Source organism: Capra hircus, chromosome 2 (assembly GCF_001704415.2).
Source record: "Capra hircus breed San Clemente chromosome 2, ASM170441v1, whole genome shotgun sequence".
Taxonomy (NCBI): Eukaryota; Metazoa; Chordata; class Mammalia; order Artiodactyla; family Bovidae; genus Capra; species Capra hircus.
This window is the reverse complement of record NC_030809.1, coordinates 18,181,079-18,200,446: the sequence shown is the minus strand read 5'-3', so window position 1 is coordinate 18,200,446 and position 19,368 is coordinate 18,181,079. Positions and strand designations below refer to the sequence as shown.

Genomic DNA, 19,368 nt, shown 5'->3' with positions numbered 1-19,368 from the left:
TTTGTCAGTTGCTTCATTTGCTATTATTTTCTCCCATTCAGAAGGCTGTCTTTTCACCTTGCTTATATTTTCCTTTGTTGTGCAGAAGCTTTTAATTTTAATTAGATCCCATTTGTTTATTTTTGCTTTTATTTCCAGAATTCTGGGAGGTGGATCATAGTGGATCCTGCTGTGATTTATGTCTGAGAGTGTTTTGCCTATGTTCTCCTCTAGGAGTTTTATAGTTTCTGATCTTACATTTAGATCTTTAATCCATTTTGAGTTTATTTTTGTGTGCGGTGTTAGAAAGTGATCTAGTTTCATTCTTTTACAAGTGGTTGACCAGTTTTCCCAGCACCACTTGTTAAAGAGATTATCTTTACTCCATTGTATATTCTTGCCTCCTTTGTCAAAGATAAGGTGTCCATATGTGTGTGGATTTATCTCTGGGCTTTCTATTTTGTTCCATTGATCTATATGTCTGTCTTTGTGCCAGTACCATACTGTCTTGATGACTGTGGCTTTGTAGTAGAGCCTGAAGTCAGGCAAGTTGATTCCTCCAGTTCCATTCTTCTTTCTCAAGATTGCTTTGGCTATTCAAGAATTGATGCTTTTGAACTGCGGTGCTAGAGAAGACTCTTAAGAGTCCCTTGGACAGGAAGGAGATAAAACCAGTTAATCCTAAAGGAAATCAACCTTGAATACTCATTGGAAGGACTGATGCCGAAGCTGAAGCTCCAATGCTTTGGCCACCTGATGCAAACTCCTGACTGACTGGAAAAGACCCTGATGCTGGAGAAGATTGAAGACAGAAGGAGAAGATGGTGACAGAGGATGAGATGGTTGGATGGCATCACCGATTCAATGGACATGAACTTGGGCAAACTCCGGGAGATGGTGAGGGACAAGGAAGCCTGGTGTGCTGCAGTCTGTGGGGTCACAAAGAGTTGGACACGATCTGGCGACTGAACAACAAAGCCTGTGAGTATTTAATTTCACACTATGTTGTAGTTAGTATAAATATAATAAAAATTTATCAGTGTATATAAAGAGAAAAATAGCTATGTTTCTCTGTGAACATCAGAATGGTTTGAAGATAACCACATCCTCCTGGTGTTGTTTGATTGACAGCAACATAAAAAAAATATACCCTGCAGTTCCCCCAAGTCACTATGTACTGGCTGTACTCTTCAAATGGAGGAAAACCTGCCAGAGTTCAATGGCAAATTGCATGAATTGTAAACAAAGCTGACTAAATGAGTCAGACAATTAAAAAAAAAAACAAAACAGGCAATTGACCAGTTGTTTTTCTAAACATTCTCCTTCTTTGCAACAATGGTTTTTTGGTACCATTGTTATGATTTCTCTACTGAAATAAAGACTCTTCTGCGATTGCTTTGACTCTGGGAGGTAGAATCTAATTGTTTCTTTGCAGAGCTCTCCTGAAAGCTTCCAAGGTGGGAATTGTGGTGAGAGCTATTTTTAACATTCCTGGTCTTAAAAAAAAAAAAAAAAAATTCCTGGTCTTTTAATAGCCTGGCCTCTGCAGTGAGACAAAACGACTGGATTTGTACTGAAAGCCTGATGCCACCGACAGAGCCCACCAGCTTCAGCTCTCGCCCTGGGGGGATCAGAGCGGCTGGGCAGGGCCTCAGCTGCCGCTACAGAGATGAAGTGTCTAATATTAGCAAGCAATAAATAGCAGGAATCTGTGTGCCATCAAGACATTCAATCTCAGAGGCCTCCGATATCAAAGTCGGAAGGCAGAAATTATTTAACAGAAAAAAAACTAGTAAGATCTGCTGGCAGGGAAAAACAAACACATCTGAGCAAATGCAAACATGCTCATAAAACCAAAGGCAAAGAAAGGAAGATATAGGAGGCCCATGTGCCAAAGACAATCAATAAAATATAATTAAAATGGTAATCTGCAATAGAAAAGCACGAAAAATAGCAGACATTCAGCAGAACTGGAAAAATTAACCTCAAGGTTAGAAAAAAGAAGTAACCACATCTAATAAGCACAGAGGCAAGAGGCACAATGGAAGGACAACGGTTTGGAGAGTCAGAGGTCAGGGTGGTGACGCAATGATCAGCTGAGCGAAAGCATCTGTGGGCTGACTTTGACCTTCATTCCCCTCCTGGGTGAAACAGGGATAACAATCACACCTGGCTCCCAAGACAGTTGTGATGAATGAGATCAACCCCAAATAGCAGGAGCCATTTCTATCAAGTACACCCAGCCTGGCACAGTGTGGGTAGCTCAATATTTTTGAATGAATGAATAACTTAGGATTTTTATTTTGGCCACACTGTGCAGTATGTGGGATCCTAGTTCCTCAATCAGGGATCGAATCCATGCTCCTTGCATTGGAAGCACAGAGTCTTAACCACTGGACCACCAGGGAAGTCCCTGACTAATTTAGGGCTTTGACAGTGGTAAGCATTATGCCAATATTGTTTGTTCTCTCTTTTAACAGGCAGTGGAGTGCAGTGGTCCCCCAAGTCCCCAGACCAACAGCAGCAGCAGCAGCTGGGAACTTAGTCACCACAAATGCAAATTCGCCAGCAGTACCCTAGACCCACAGAATACTCAGGGGATGGGGCCCAGCAATATGAGTTTTAAGAAGCCCTGCAGGTGACTCTGAAGCAGGGTTGGTGCTAAAGTTTGAGAACCACTGATCTGGAAAACTAGCAGCAGATTTTTAAACATCAAATATTAATAGTATTCATTAAAAGTTACATATCTGATGCAGATTACAAAGAAAAAAAGATCAGAAAGTGAAAGTCAAATATTATACAACATCAAAAAGCCTTTATTGGCTGCATGTTGGCACGTTTTTTCTTTTCATGAGTGGGAGAGCCCCTAGGCTCAACTACCATACCTGTCACTGCACTGTTTCCATAGAAACTTCCTTATTCTTGAAGAGCATCTGTTGGTGACTTTTGTCCCCAGCCCCAAGCACAGAGCCAGGAATGCCATGGGTACTCATTATAAAGTAATTAATGACTGCATAAGCACCACGCATTGCTGTTTTAAAATAATCCCTTTCATCTCATTTCCCTAGAGTCCAAATAAGAAATATTAATTGAAATATTAATATAGCCAGACTAGAAATGATACCTCTGTCTCCTGATCTAGTGGTTACAAAGGGGGAGATTTCAAGAAAGAGCTTTTCATTAAGTATGTTCTGAGAAATTGAAATCAAGAGGGAGAAAACATTAATTAAAAAACTGATACAATAAGCAGACAAGTTAAGCAAGTGTCTGACTTAAAGTGACGTACCTGTTGAATTCTAAGCTTGTGTAATTAACTCAAAAGGTGGTACAGTTGCCAGTGCAGGAGACACAAGAGACATGAGTTCCATCCCTAGGTTGGGAAGACCACCTGGAGGAGGAAATGGCAACCCACTCCAGTGTTCTTGCGTGGAGAATTCCATGCACAGAGGAGCCTGGCAGGCTACAGTCCACGGACTCACAAAGAGTCAGACAAGACTGAGCAACTGAGCACGCACGCATAGAGGAGGCATTCATTGCTTCTTTCATAAAGAATTTGGAGAGAGTAAACAGTCACATGGAGAAGGCAATGGCACCCCACTCCAGTACTCTTGCCTGGAAAATCCCATGAACAGAGGAGCCTGGTTGGCTGCAGTCCATGGGATCGCGAAGAGTCAGACACGACTGAGCAACTTCACTTTCCCTTTTCACTTTCATGCATTGGAGAAGGAAATGGCAACCCACTCCAGTGTTCTTGCCTGGAGAATCCCAGGGATGGGGGAGCCTGGTGGGCTGCTGTCTATGGGGTTGCACAGAGTCGGACATGACTGACGTGACTTAGCAAACAGTCACAAGCGAAGAGTCTAAAGGATGCTTAGAAACAGTTCCTGCCTGCAGGGAGCTTACACTCCAGAAGAGGAGAGAAGACACATTCATAGCAAACAATGAAACACAATGAGAGGAAATCCAGCACCTGGTACCAAGTCAGGCCCATGTGGTGCCCTGTGAGGCTGGACCTCCTGGAGCGGGCGAGGGGAGGAAGGCCGAGGCCAGGCCAGGCTGTGACAGCTCAAATCCGTGTACCGAGCAGCACGGGGTCACCAGCAAGGTGCCTCTGAAGGTTTCCGAATGCAGCACAGTCATGAAGAAGAAGTGCTGCAGCTGGTCCCTTCTTGTTCTCCTGTGCCATATTTGGGAAGAAAGCTAAAGACTTCCCGCCCTTCTCACTGGGAACAGGGGCTCTGTTCTGGACAGAATGAGGCGACTCCAAATGCACAAGCAAAAAGGGGCAAGGAGGGATGGGTGTAGCCTCAAGGAGACAAAGAGGAGAACACAAACTCTGATCCTTCTCACGTGCTTCCTCTTACCCTTGTTTCAGTTTAATTCAGTTCAGTTGCTCAGTCGTGTCCGACTCTTTGTGACCCCATGGACCACAACACACCAGGCATCCCTGTCCATCACCAACTCCCGGAGTTTACCCAGACTCATGTCCATTGAGCCGGTGATGCCATCCAACCATCTCATCCTCTGTCATCCCCTTCTCCTGCCTTCAATCTTTCCCAGCATCAGGGTCTTTTCAAATGAGTCAGTTCTTCACATCAGGTGGCCAAAATATTGGAGCCTCATCTTCAACATCAGTCCTTCCAATGAACATTCAGGACTGCTCTCCTTTAGGATGGACTAGTTGGATCTCCTTGCAGTCCAAGGGACTCTCAAGATTCTTCTCCAACACCACCACAGTTCAAAAGCATCAGTTCTTTGGCACTCAGCTCTTTTATAGTCCAACTCTCACATCCATACATGACTAGTGGAAAAACCATAGCCTTGACTAGACGGACCTTTGTTGGCAAAGTAATGTCTCTGCTTTTTAATACCAGTGCCCTTTATGGATCACCTATTCTGTGCCAGATGTATGCATGTAGATGCAGACGTGTGCTTAGGTGTGTATAAGTACATGGGTGTGTATGCATGTGTATGTCTATATACGTTTGCACATGTGTGTGCGGATATGTTTTCTTTAACCCTTATAAGGTCAGTAAGGTTTCTTTTTGCAGACAAGACAACTTGGGCTCAGAGGAGTAAGGTAGAATTGGTGAGTGACTCAGCCTGGAGTTAAACCCAGGACTGCAAACTCCAAATCCCACACTCATTTATTCCTCCCGGGTCTTTTCTCTCCTTTTCATGAGATTTGTTTGGAAAGACCATGAGAGCCAGGCCAGCCCTGAGGCAGAGACCATGGCAGGGAGTGACCCATTCAGGTCTGGCTCTTCTGGGTCTTAGCAGAGGACAAAAGGATGTCCTGAGGGTCCCCCGTGGTCCAGGTTGGCTCCCCAGAGAGGGAGGCCACAGAAGGAGCTGAAGCCAAATCTCTGGCCAGAGGAAAGTACAGAAGTGCTCTATGCAAGGCATCCGACTGTGGACTCGACAGCAGTGACAACAGTAAGATCCAGCGACACCCGCCAAGCGCCCCGGGTACCCTTCCAAGCACACCGCGTGCATCACTTACCCACTGAACTGTGAGCTGTGGCCTCTTGTCACCCAGCTCGATTCACAGAGCGAAAGCTGAGACCCAGTGAGATTAATTTCCCCCAAGGTCACACCGAGGATGAGTAGCAAGAAAGGCTTTGCTCTCCCTCGGCTGGGCTCTGGTCCTGGGCTTCTGGAAGGTTGCCCTGCAGTCGTAAGCAAGGCAGCGTGGCGAGGGTGACAGGCTTATCACAGTCATTCAGGCAGCAGATGACAAGGTTTGAATGAGGGCACTGGAAGGAAGCAGTGTGCACGGCAGATGGGGAACCATCATAAACGGGGAGACTGTCCAGAAATAAACAAAGTGGCAGGCGGTGGGGGGCAAGAGTCAGGGCTGAGCTTGCAGCCCGAGACATGAGGGAAGTGATGGCACCGATGATGGAACCTGGAGCCATGGGGGGAGAGCGAGGCTTGAAAGCCTGTGTGGGAGGCTGATGGAGGAAGGTCTGGAGTTGAGTCTGAGGAGGGGGCTGAGGGTTAGCAGAGCATCTCTCTGAGCCCAGTGCAGGTGCTGGGACTGGGTGACTGGCCAGGCTGCAAGGATGGGTCTGGAAGCCATCCACTTAGAGGTGATAGCTTGGAATGAGTGGCTGCTATCCCAGGAAGGAGAAGGCAGCTGGAGCGGGTGGTAAGGACCGAGCTCTAGAGATAGAACAGGAGGGAAAGGAAGGCGGGGAGGAGGCTGGAGAGGCCCCTGGAGAACACACACAAGGCAGTCCTCTGTAAGGCAGGAGAGCAAGGCTGCGAGAGAGAGGAGGGCTAAGAAAGAGCCCTGACATCTGTAAGCAGGACGCTACATAACCTTGGAGAAGTAGATTCATAATGCGTCAGTTCAGCTGCTCAGTCGTGTCCAACTCTTTGCAACCCCATGGACTGCAGCAACGCCAGGCTTCCCTGTCCATCACCAACTCCTGGATCTTACTCAAACTCATGTCCATCAAGTCAGTGATGCTATCCAACCACCTCATCCTCTGTCATCCCCTTCTCCTGCCTTCAATCTTTCCCAGCATCAGGGTTTTTTCCAAGGAGTCAGTTCTTTGCATCAGGTGGCCAAAGTATTAGAGCTTCAGCTTCAGCATCTGTCCTTCCAATGAACACCCAGGACTGATCTCCTTTAGGATGGACCGGTTGGATCTCTCTGCAGTCCAAGGGACTCTCAAGAGTCTTCTCCAACACCACAGTTCAAAAGCATCAGTTCTTTGGCGCTCAGCTTTCTTTAGAGTCCAATAGAAAATTATGAATTGGACATAGAGCAGTGATGAAGAGGATGACAGAGGGAAGGAGGGAAAGGAGGGGAAGGCAGGGAGAAGGTGAGCGCACAGAGCCGCCCCAAGGACTTAAGAAATCCTTGCTTGTTTGAGGGACTGGTTTTGAGCTGAGACCTCCAGTCCTTATGGACTAGAAATCAGGGCTGGAATGGGGGAGGCGGGTGGCAGGGTGAGAAAGCCAGAAAAGTGCCGAAGCATAAGATCCCAGAAGGAGAAAGAAAGATGAGCAAGGTGGGTTCCGAGGCTCCTTCCAAGGCCCCCTCCATCCTGAAACTGAACTAACCCACCTCTTAGAACCTGCGCTCATCTGCGCAAGAACTCAGCGCTCAAGCTGAGCAAGAGTAGGTGTAGGGACCCAGCAAATTCCATTCAGGATTTTTCTCCAGGAGGAGGTGACAAACTCCAAACCCCCACTCACAGGCACCTCGGTGTTTAAAAGAGTGAAGCTGGGATGGCAACACACACCAAGTTCCCCTCACCCTGGAAATGATGAGTTTTTAAAGTAGGCTGAAATCATCAATCAGGCGAAACAATGAAGTGCACTGATGTTGAGACGGGCTTTGGACCACACTTCCAATATTGTGGTAGTGGTGCACCACGGCCATTCTTTTCAGAAAAAAAGGAATAGCTCCTCGGAGGAAAAAATCACCTTCTCAGAATTAGGAGGTTTTTTATAAAATACATTCTGATTAAAGAAGTTAAATTCTGTGTCTACTATGAGCAAAGCACAGGGCATGGCACCAACCCGGGATGGAGAAATGAGTCATATGATAGATCAGCACCACCCCCAGGCCAGCCACAGTCTGACATGGAAGGAAAACATGCAACATGTGTAAAGAGAGGAGAAGTAAGGGGACCCAGCCCTCAATACATATGTAGGTGCGCTGGGTAGAATTCCATCTCATTCTATTCATTCATTCCTTCAACAAGCCTTTACTAAGCACCTACTATGTGTAGAGGTGTCACCAGAATTGGAGTTTGTGTTCTCATATTTTAAAAATAATTTTATTTATTTATGTTTGGCTGGGCTGGGTCTTCATTGTCTCGCAGGCTTTTCTCTATCTGTGGCGAGCGGGGGCTACTCTCTAGCTGTGATGCACACGCTTCTCACTGTGGTGGCTTCACTCATTGTGGGCACAGGCTCTTGGGCACGTGGACTGAGCACAGGCTCAATAGTTGCAGTGCTCGGGCTTAGTTGCTCTGCCGCATGTGGGATCTTCCCGGATCAGGGATGGAACCTGTGTCTCCTACATTGGCAGGCGGATTTACCATCTGGGCCACCAAGGAAGTTTCTAGGCCACATAAAAATGGAGTGACTGTGACTGTCTCCACATGTGGGTTGCCCTTCAGCGTGTTTGCTAACTTCCAGGTACCCTTCCTTGCCTCTATCCCTGGATGTTGTGTTTCAGGGAGACCTCAAAGCTTCTGAGGTGCCCTTATCACCTCAGTGTAAACAAGAGGCCGCCAATGGCTTGGACAAACCTGTGGTCACAGTCAATAACCTTCCCTTAGCTCCTCCTGAAGTATTTGGTACTACTGACAATCCCCTTCCTTTTGAAAATATTGCCAAAATGTTTCCAGAAAAATATTGATCACCCTCGATAAAAATTCCCCCCAAATAGAAATTTGATTGACCATAATCTACAATTCATCTCATATTGTACACCTATGCATAAAATATTTATCAGGGTTTCACTATTTAAGAAAATTAATTCCTGCTTCCAAGAAATGGGCACAAAAATCAAAATGAAAACTACAGCAGAGTCTATTACTTAATTGACTCAGCATCCAATCTGCCATCTTCGAACATCTCTGGATTACCGACGATGCAAAAATCCTCTCTGTACTGGCTTGATGTAAAAATTAAAGCAAAATATCAAAATATTATCAAAACTACAGCAAAAGCTTCTTTGCTAAAAATAATATTCTTACTTACCGAGAAACACTCCCGAGAAAAACAAGCATGGCATTAAGACAATGTCTCTGTGAAGAGACTTTCCGAAACTTCTGTTCTCTGCTGACAAGAACCTGGCTTGAATTAATTCATTCATCAAACAAAACCATGCCTCGTGATCAGACTTGCAAAAATGAAAGCACAGTGGGATAAATTTTCAAAAAGAAACAGACTTCCCACTGTTGGAGGGTTCTTATGCACAGAGCTGGAGCTTCAGAGGTCAATTAATTGATGTTAATTAACCTGTAAATAGTTTTTTTTCACAAAGGAAATAGAACTCTCTTGTGGAAGCATGAGTTTTTCAAGGACATTCGGAACTAAACTGAGTAGAAAATGCCTCATTTCAAGCATCCAGTCCCCTCTCTGGGGACAAAATGGCCTAATGTTTCTGCTCTTCAGAAGAGTCCTATTTGATAGGAGAAAGCTGAAAGCATGACGTGGTCTTGAATCACATGTTTGTACCAGGAAAATCCTCAGCTCACAGTGTGGCTGAACATACAGGAAAAGAGTGTGGTAAGATGATCAAGAACATGGGCTTGGGACACAGAGGACCTGGGTTCAGAACCCAGTGCAACAGTTACCGGCACGTGTACCCAGCACAGCAGAGACCATGGGTGCGCTCACCACACTGACTCCCTTCCCAGGCAGAGCCTCTAGGGACCAAGTGACCAGATTCTGGCAAATGGCAGGCAGCAGAAGTGATCTAAGACACGTCCAGGCACCGCTCTCAGTACATCATACAGACCATCCAGATCCCTGAGTTGCCACCTGGAGACCAGATGCCCTCATCAGACTATGACAAGGTGGAAATGAGTCTTTCCTTGGAAGTCAGGAGATGTGGGAATTGGTGCATTCCTGCAGTACAGTTCCATGCCACGCTAATATTTTTGACCAAGTTACCATGTTCTCCGTGTCCTAGATTTCTCATCTAGGAAATCAGCATAATTGAGTATTTAACCCAGAGGTTGTTCTAAGAGTGGCATTGGAAAGCACTTGGCCCAGCCCTGGCATACGGTTAACACTGAGTGTCGCTGCTGCTGTTGTTCAGTCGCTAAGTCATATATGACTCTTGGTGACCCTGTGGACTGTAGCACGTCAGGCTCCTCTGTAACACTGAATAAACACTAGCTATTCGTGTGTGCATATATCTGTGTGTGTCTGCATGTGTGTGTGTACTACAGTAGAGAGAAGATGGAGAGTGAGTTTTCTGGTTGTCCAGTGGTTAAGACCCCATGCTTCCCAAAGGGGGCACAGGTTCAATCCCTGGTCAGAGAACTAAGATCCTACATGCTGCAAGGTGCGGCCAAATTAAATTAAATTTTTTAAAAAGCAGATGGAGAAGTAGATGCTAAAAGGGGGAAGAGCAGTTGTTCCCATAGGACATGAGAACTGATCAAGTAGGAACGTGCCTAAGAGAACTCAGGTAGCAGCTGAGCAAAGACAGAGTTAAGTACTAGAGTTCCCAGATCTCTTCTACCTCTGCTGGGGAGGTTCTAGAGCAGGAGGAAGGAGGAGAAGAGGAGGAAGGAGGAGAAGACCAAGCCAATGTGAAGCCTCCTTTGGATAAAGTAGAAGATAACAGAGATTCTATGCCATTCAAGAACCTCAGAAAGCAGCACCACGTAAACACCAGTGGAGATTATTTAACGTAGCTTAAACTATGATTCTAACATATAGACACTCCTTTATAAAAACTAGACAATTGCATGGACCTACTGTATAGCACAGGGAACTATGCTCAATATTTTATAATAATCTATAAGGGAAAAGAATCTGAAAAAGAATATATATATATACATATAAAAAGAATATACATAGGACTGAATCACTATACCATACACCTGAAACTAACACAACATTGTCAATAAACTATACTTCAATTTAAAAGCTAGAGTGGCTTGCCATTCCCTCCTGCAGTGGACCACGTTTTGTCAGAACTCTTCACTATGACCCATTCGACTTGGGTAGTCCTGCACAGGCTACACATTGAGTTATGCAAGCCCCTCACCACGACAAGGCTGTAGTGCTGCACTCCATATGTCAGCAAATTTGGGAAACTCAGCAGTGGCCCCAGGACTGGAAAAGGTCAGTTTTCATTCCAATCCCAAAGAAGGGCAGTGCCAAAGAATGTTCAAACTACCATACAATTGCACTCATCTCACATGCTTAGCAAGGTCATGCCCCAAATCCTTCAAGCTAGGCTTCAGCAGTACATGAACTGAGAATATCCAGATGTTCAAGCTGAGTTTAGAAAAGGCAGAGGAACCAGAGATCAAATTGCCAACGTCCGTCGGATCACAGAAAAAGCAAGAGAATTCCAGAAAAATATCTACTTCCGCTTCATTGAATATGCTAAAGCCTTTGACTGTGTAGATCACAATACACTGTGGAAATTTCTTCATGAGATGGGACTACCAGACCACCTTACCTGCCTCCTGAGAAACCTGTATGCAGGTCAAGAAGCAACAGTTAGTTGGAACCCGATATGGACCAATGGACTGGTTCAAAATTGGGAAAGGAGTACGTCAAGGCTGTATCAAGGCTGTCTATTGTAACCCTGCTTATTTAACTTATATACAGACTAGATGAAGCACAAGCTGGAATCAAGATTGCCAGGAGGAATATCAACAATCTCAGATATGCAAGTGATCCCACTCTAACGGCAGAAAGTGAAGAACTAAAGAACCTCTTGATGAGGGTATAAGAGGAGAGTGAAAAAGCTGGCTTAAAACCCAACATTCAAAAAATGAAGTTTATGGCATCTGGTCCCATCACGTCATGGCAAAAAGGGGAAGAAGTGGAAACAGTGATAGACTTTATTTTCTTGGGCTCCAAAATCACTGCAGAAGACTGAGCACCAAAGAAATGATGCTTTAGCATTGTGGTGCTAGAGAAGACTCTTGAGAGTCCCTTGGACAGCAAGGAGATCAAACCAGTCCGTCCTAAAGGAATTGAGCCCTGAATATTCACTGGAAAGACTGATGCTAAAGCTGAAACTCCAATACTCTGGCCACGTGATGGGAAGAGCGAACTCACTGGAAAAGATCCCGATGCTGGGAAAGACTGAAAAGGAGAAGAGGGAGGCACAGAATGAGACAGTTAGATAGCATCACCAACTCAATGGACATGAATTTGAGCAAACTCCTGGCGACAGCAAAGGACAGGGGAGCCTGGTGTGCTGCAGTCCATGGGGTAGCAAAAAATCGGATATGACTTAGTGACTGAACAACAACAACAGCGATTTTTAAAAATCCCTCAGAGGGAAAAGACAGATTACAAACTTGGAGAAAATATGTGCAATCCATACAACTGACGAATGATTAGAACAAAAAAGAAACAACTTTTACAAGCCAACAAGAAGAGCACACACACACACACACACACACACACACACACATTTGAGTGAGAGATAGGAAAACAAGCAATAAATACAGGAAGAGGACCTCAGCATCGTTAGTAAACCACAAAGTGCAGAAACCACAATGAAGCACCTTTCCTACACCCATTCATCATGCAAAAATTAAGCCTTCTGACCCTACACAGTGCTGGAAAGGATCTGAATCCATCAGAGCACTTATGCGTTTCATGTGGGAGTATATATGGTGTCACCACTTTGGAAAACGGCCTGGCATGATCTCCTACAATTGATCAAGCATATTTTCCAGCAATTCCACTCCTAGGTTCAACCTCAAACAACCCCTGGCACACATTCCAGAGAAAATACACGAGAATGTGTTAACTGGTGCCTGTCCCCAGGAGAACAGAGCAATGAAACTTTATATAGCCTTCCAAAGGAAGGCTTCATATAGGTGCATTTTAGCAACATGGTATTAAGTGAAAAAAGCAAGCACCGAGAAGTACATGCATGATACCACAACATGATGCATGCATGATTCCATTTTTTAAAATTCAAGAACCGTTAAAACAAAAATAAAAATTTTCTATGGAAACATGTAAATGTTTATGCAAGCATGCATACTCAGTCGTATCCAACTCTTTGTGAGCCATGGACCCTAGCCCTCCAGGCTCCTCTGTCCATGGGATTTTCCGGGCAAGAATACTGGAGTGGCCATTTCCTATTTCAGGGGATCTTTCCAGTCCAGGGATCAAACCCATGTCTCCTATATCTCCTGCACTGGCAGGCGGATTTTTTTTTTACCACTGTGCCACCTCGGAAGCCATGTAAATATTAAGATCATATAAGAAGGAAGACAAAGGAAGGATCAACTCAAGGTTCAGGTTGACTGTTAACTTTGGATGGGGAATAGAGACCGAGAGATGGGCTGGTGAGGAGACTATATAGTTAGTTATCAGGTCTAACTTCTGGTTATAGTGGTAGTTCCACCACTGATTACTGTATATTGAAATAGCTAAGTAAATAGATAAAAGTGTGCTATGGATAAGAAGAGAGAGTATCACAAACCAAGCATTATGGTCATTCCAATTCTGTGCACCTGCGTTCTTTAAAAATAGAAAAATCTCCTCTGAGAACAGACCTGCACTTAAAAAAAAAAATCAAATAGAAATCATTTCAGTTCAAACAGTGACAAGCTCCACCTACCAGTTCTGATTGAGACTGTGTACAGAAGGATTTTGATTCATCCTAGCATCACTTATAACAAAGAAATTCAAACTCTCTTAAAGACTCATCAATAGGGGAATGGTTTAAAACATCAGGCCACGTTCATACCCTTTCATTAATTCACCTTCATCAACACATTGCCTGAGCATTCAGGACTCGTCAGACGCAGTGGGACACGGTATAGAACAGAACTAATTCAGGTTGTGTGCTCATGGGATTGATTCAGGTGGGGAGACAGGCAGAAATCAAAGAATCACACGTGCACACGTCCACTGCAAACAGGGGAGAGCTGTGAAGGAAAGGAACACCCAGCTACAAAAGAGGAAAAGGGCAGGAGACCTAGATTGAAGCGTTCAACTGAGACTTCCTAAGGAAAAGGGGCATTTAATGAGATCCAAAATAGAAACCTGGCAAAAGGGAGGCAGCAGGGAGAGCTGTCCAGGCACAAAGAAGCAGACGAGGTCCTGCAGCAGCTCGAGCACCCAGGGAGATGAAAGCCAAGGTGGCTGGTCCCTGAGAAAGGGGAGCAGGGGGGCGAGATGGGGCTGGAAAGGTGGGTGAGCGACAGATCACAGAGGAGAATGAGGCAGAGGGTTCTGGCCTTCACCCCAAGAGCCCCAGGAAGAAGGGGATTAAGTCAAAAGAAACAACATCGGATCAGATGTGCAGTGGAAAATAATCACCCAGGAGAACGGAGAGTCTGGGTCGCAGAACTGACATAATGAGAACCAGGGCTCACTTCGGTGTGGTTGCTTTGGCTCCAGCGTGTAGCATGGACAAGAGCAGACAGAGATAACATGAGAGGTTATCTCGGTCACACGGACAAGGGGCAAAGGCAGTGGCAATGGGGCAGTGGTGATGCGGCTGCAGACAGGGGGGTGATTTGAGAAGTCTTTAGGGGGAAAGATGGAGAACACTCAGAGGCAGGAAGAGCAGGAGGTAGGGGGCACCCAGGGTGACTTGTAGAGGTCTGGCTCGTAGAAACAGATGGAACACCGGAAGCTGAGCTGTGTGGAGCTGGGAATAGAATGAGCTCAGTTTTGGAATGGCTGAGCTTAAGGTGGCCTGGAACATACAAGCAGAGACAGCAAATACAGGCAGCAGTTTGGCCTGGACATACAATGTTCGGAAACATGTGATGGAATTATTAAAATGAATAAGGTAGCTCTATATATACTGACATGGAAGTATACTTATGATCTTATGATCAACTGGTAAACACTGAAAAAAGTAAGTTGTAAAGCAGTATGTATATTATAATCACTTTTTCAACATACAGAAAGACAATCATTTGATCTACAAGGGAAATACCCATACTTATACATAGATATATACACACAAACACTGGTCTGGAAAACATAAACCAAACTATTAACCTACCCTTATGACCTTATAAAGTTTGAGCTTGGACAGATGAGTCAAGAACTTTTCCTTCTTTGTTTATGAATTTCTGCATTGACGGACCTTCCACTGAGCAGTTAATCACCGCAACTCCCACTTCACTCCATCCGTCTCTCCATCCCCAGCCCTTACATCACCCTGAATCCCTGCCCAGTGGCAGAGATTGGCAAGAGGATGAGGTGGAAAGGGGAACATGATGTCAGTTTTACACATTATTGATGCTAAAAAAGGAATAATGTGGTGTTTGCTTTTAAGCTGCATAGAAACAGTTGTATCAAAATGTTCACCGGTAAAATGCCATTTCCTGCTCCTTAAGGGTTTATAACCCATTTGGCTACGCAGTAAGTCAATAAGATGACTGCAAGAGAATAGAAGTCTGTGGACACACCGTCCACTGCACTTTCTTGAGAGTCACCCTTTGTGTTCTGAGATGTGAAAGTCTCACGCAGGGTCAGTGACTCCCCCATACTAACCAGGGAGTATTAAAGGCTTGCCCAACCGTGCAGGATCATGTTCCAGGAGCCTGGACTAAAACATACACGGACAACAGGAAGCTAAACAAAAGAGCGGATTGGGTGGCATTGCCTGCCCACCTGCATAGCTTAGCCTAAATTCTTCTTGAGTAACTTAGCAAAATCAGCCAGTACAGCGCCAGCCCACACTCAGAACATATTTGAAGAACTGTCTTTGAAATGTCCAGGCCTCCATTCAACCAGGAATATCATTGCCCCAGAACAGAAACGGTAGGATGCTAAGAGAGAAGCATCCTAACGTCAGGAAAACAGCCAAGGGACACAATGTTTATCCCCAAGCAACTTCCTTCCTCCATTCCCAATGACATGAAGCTGGACTGATGGAACTAAATGAGACCTGGGAGGCACCTGTCCAACAGTTGGACAATGCATTGCCTGACCACTGTTAATTAATAAGTGTCTGTTCTACAGAGAGACAGACAGTAACTCCGAACTATGGAAACCTTACCAGCAAGGCAGACACAGGTGAAGTTGCCACCATCTTGCTTTTCCTTTGCATCAACACAGCTGGCATTGTTCTGGCAGGGTTTCTTCTGGCAGGCATCAAACTCTTCACAGAAAGTACCCGTGTATTGATCATCACAGTTACAGGAAAATGTTGCCTAAAACACAAACATACAGTATATATTACCTGAGCCCTCTAAAATGTGTGGTTAGCTGCGAAACTCAAAGTTCAAACATACCTCTCATTTTCATAATTATACCAACACTGAGTATTTTTATCATATCACTTATACCATGATCTGACTAAAATCAAAGCTTTCAGAGGAATAGTCTATTTCTTTACCGTTGCATTTCAAACATGTCTTTTCATTGATATGTATCCCAATGGTTTTTAATCTTCCTAAACCAGAAATGGAAATAATAATTACTTTAGGCAAAAAAATAAAGTTTTGCTGACCTGATATGGAAATGACAATTTTGCTAGAGCACATATGTTGTGCTACAGCCATGAAATGAGATGTCACTCCAACTAAAAGCCGTCAGCACAGACAGCATGTGGGACCCATCATCACCAAATGTGTTACTACACCTGCCTTTCCAGAGCATTGAGAGAATTTACCAAATCACCCTGGAAATTAGCTTCAACGTACAGCCACGTAGATGAACTGAGTATAAGGGAAAATAATAGGAACTATTTCATTGGGTTTGTTATATTAGTAAAGGACCATAACTCAAACCCAACGAACTGAATTTTAGTATCTATTTACTTACCTATTTGGCTGTATTGGGTCTTATTTGCAGCACTCGGGGTCTTTCCTGGTGGTGCCTGGGCTTAGCTGCTCTGCAGCATGTGGGATCTTAGTTCCCCCTCCAGGGTCTGAACCCTTAACAACTGGACCACCAGGGAAGTCCCCAGAGAACTGAATTTGACTGGACGCTTCATTTCTGAGCCAGTTGTATAATCTCAATAAACTGAGCCTTCCTGCTCTCTTCCTAATGCTAGCCTGAGGGTGATGTGTCTAAAACAGACACAGATCTGGGTCCAAACACTATGTAGATGGGACTGCAGATTCTCATGAAGAATAGAGGGGAGGAGGCAAAGGAAAATGGTATAAATAAAGTTTACTGCTTAAAAAAATCAAAACAAAATTGGGGAGAATGGATACATGTGTATGTATGGCTGAGGCCCTTCACTGTTCACCTGAAACTACCACAACATTGTTAATTGGCTACACCCCAATTCAAAATAAAAAGTTCAAAGTCTGAAAAAAACAAACCAGCCCAAAGCACCTTTTCCAGCTTTCCGCAAGCCCCACATCAGGCAAGTGTTTCAAAGCCCCGCCCACAGCCACACCCAGCCCCGCCTCCCTCTCCCGGTGGTAGAGGAGGGGCATTGGTGTGTGTGTGTGTGTGTGTGTGTGTGTGTGTGTGTGTGTGTGTCTGTGTGTGTGTCTGTGTGTGTGTCTGTGTGTGTGTCTGTGTGGTGAGGTGGGGGAGGGTGGTCCCTTAATCTTATAGAGACTCTTAGGATCTCACCCAGTACCCACTTTCCCACCAAGCACTACACCACATCTTCTGTCCTAAAAATCAAAAAGGTTGCTCTTTCTTCCCTTTGATTTTTGCCTCTTAATCAAGTTTTCTATTTCTTGTCCATCTCTTGATTAATTTACTCCTGAATGTTTTGGTTTCTTTGTAGCTATTCCCAATGAGATTCTTTCCTCATCCCTTTCTTGTAATTCCCATCATATCAGCTAGGGATTATCACTGATGAATAAATGCTAGTGCCTGTCTTCGCCTTGACTCTCAGAGTCAGAGGTTTCAGTTGATTCAGGTCAAAGGTTTCAGTTGATTCTCTTGGGTTTTCTAGATAAAACAACCTCCCTCCCCAAAAGAAGGGAACAACATTTGCAAATCATGATGTTGCCTTCTCTAGGCCTCATGGTTACATCGGTGCAGATCCAGAATAATTTTGATTTCAAAGGGAAATTTACAAAATTCACCGTAAATAGAACACTAAGTAGAACACTTGGAATGACAATCAAATTTTATCAAATGCCATTTTAGCTTCTTGGAGTAGAAAGAGCAGCCACTTCAGTATTTTTGCCTGGAAAATTCCACGGACAGAGGAGCCTGGTGGGCTATAGCCCATGGCATCACAAAGAGCTGAACACGACTGACCACACACACACACCTTAGCTTCTATTTTTAAAAATCAACTTTTTATCTCTAACCTATCAGTATATGAACTGAATGTTTAAATTCCCTACTACTGACTTCTTATATTCCTAGAAGAAAAGTCCACAGAGGTCCTTAAGTCAAACTGTTTTATGGCTGAATTCTTCTTGTATTTTTATTCTACTTGTATTTTATGACTGCATTCTACTTATACTTCTGTGACTTCCACCTAACATGCCCTATCCCCACAGACTCCTTTCCTAAGAAAAACTGTCCCTTGCCTGGTGAGATCATAGTTTACACCGTAAAAGTGAAAGTGAAAGTCATTCAACTCAACTCAGAAAGTCGAGTCTGACTCTTTGCGATCCCATGAACTGTATAGAATTTTCCAGGCCAGAATACTGGAGTGGATAGCCATTCCCTTCTCCAGGGGATCTTCCCAACCCAGGGATAGAACCCTGGTCTCCTGCACTGCAGGCGATTTCTTCATCATCTGAGCCACCAGGGAAACCCCTATACCATAAAAGGATGCCCTTTGTCACAAGGGGCTAAACCAGGAGTGGATGGAACTCTGATTTCAGCAACCAATCAAGAAGTCAAACAGTCAAACATGACATTAAGCTCAACCAAAACAGCCAGATTTTATGTAGGTGTATTTCTTTTGTTAGTTGAATTTGCTGTTGTTGAGGGAATGTGACAAATACTTACAAACTACAAAATCAAGTCCTCTTTAGTTTAAGGATACACTCTTCAATTATATCTTAGGAACCAGAACAAAAGAAATAAGAGCAGCAGCTTTTTCTATTTAAGTTAAAGATAAATTGTCTGCCTTCTATTCCTATCATCTCACACCTCCTTGTGGCAAATGGAAGTTGCCTCTACATTCTAGCAGTAATTGATTCCTGTTTTTTTCATGATGTTGTGAGTTTGTTTTATTTTCCTTTTGTGTGTGTTTGTAGAGACTATTAATAGTTGCATGCTGAGGAAAGCTCATCAAGGACTATTAGAAAAGCAGCCTTGTAATTAGGAAAACTCCTTTTCTGGAACTGTCTTCTACCTAAATAGATACTTCTCCAGAGAAAGGCACCTATTTACAGATGGCCAATAGGCACATGAAAATATATTCAACATTGCTAATTATTAGGGAAATGCAAATCAAAATTACAGTAAGGTACCACCTCACACCAGTCAGAATGGCCACCATTAAAAAGCCTACAAATAACAAATGCTAGAGAGCATGGAGAAAAGGGAACCCTTCTACACTGTTGGTAGGAATGTACATTGATGCAGCCACTATGGAAAACAGTATGGAGGTTCCTCAAAAACTAAACACAGAGTTGCCATATGATCCAGCCAGCCCATTCATGGGCATATATCTGTAGGAAGCTCCAATTCAAAAAGATCCATGCACTTCAGTGTTCATTGCAGCACTGCTTACGATAGCCCAGACACGGAAGCAAGCAAAATGTCCATCAACAGATGATCAGAAAACACGTGGTACAGGGGCTT

At 44.3% G+C, this 19,368-nt stretch overlaps 1 protein-coding gene across 1 annotated transcript in view; it reads right to left on the bottom strand.

Moving 5' to 3' along the window:
* DNER (delta/notch like EGF repeat containing) overlaps window positions 1–19,368 on the bottom strand; it is a 382,962-nt gene that overhangs the window by 137,185 nt on the left and 226,409 nt on the right. The window contains exon 6 of the mRNA XM_018058657.1: window positions 15,689–15,842. Coding sequence (XP_017914146.1) covers window positions 15,689–15,842 — 154 coding nt within the window. The remainder of the gene's footprint in view (window positions 1–15,688; window positions 15,843–19,368) is intronic.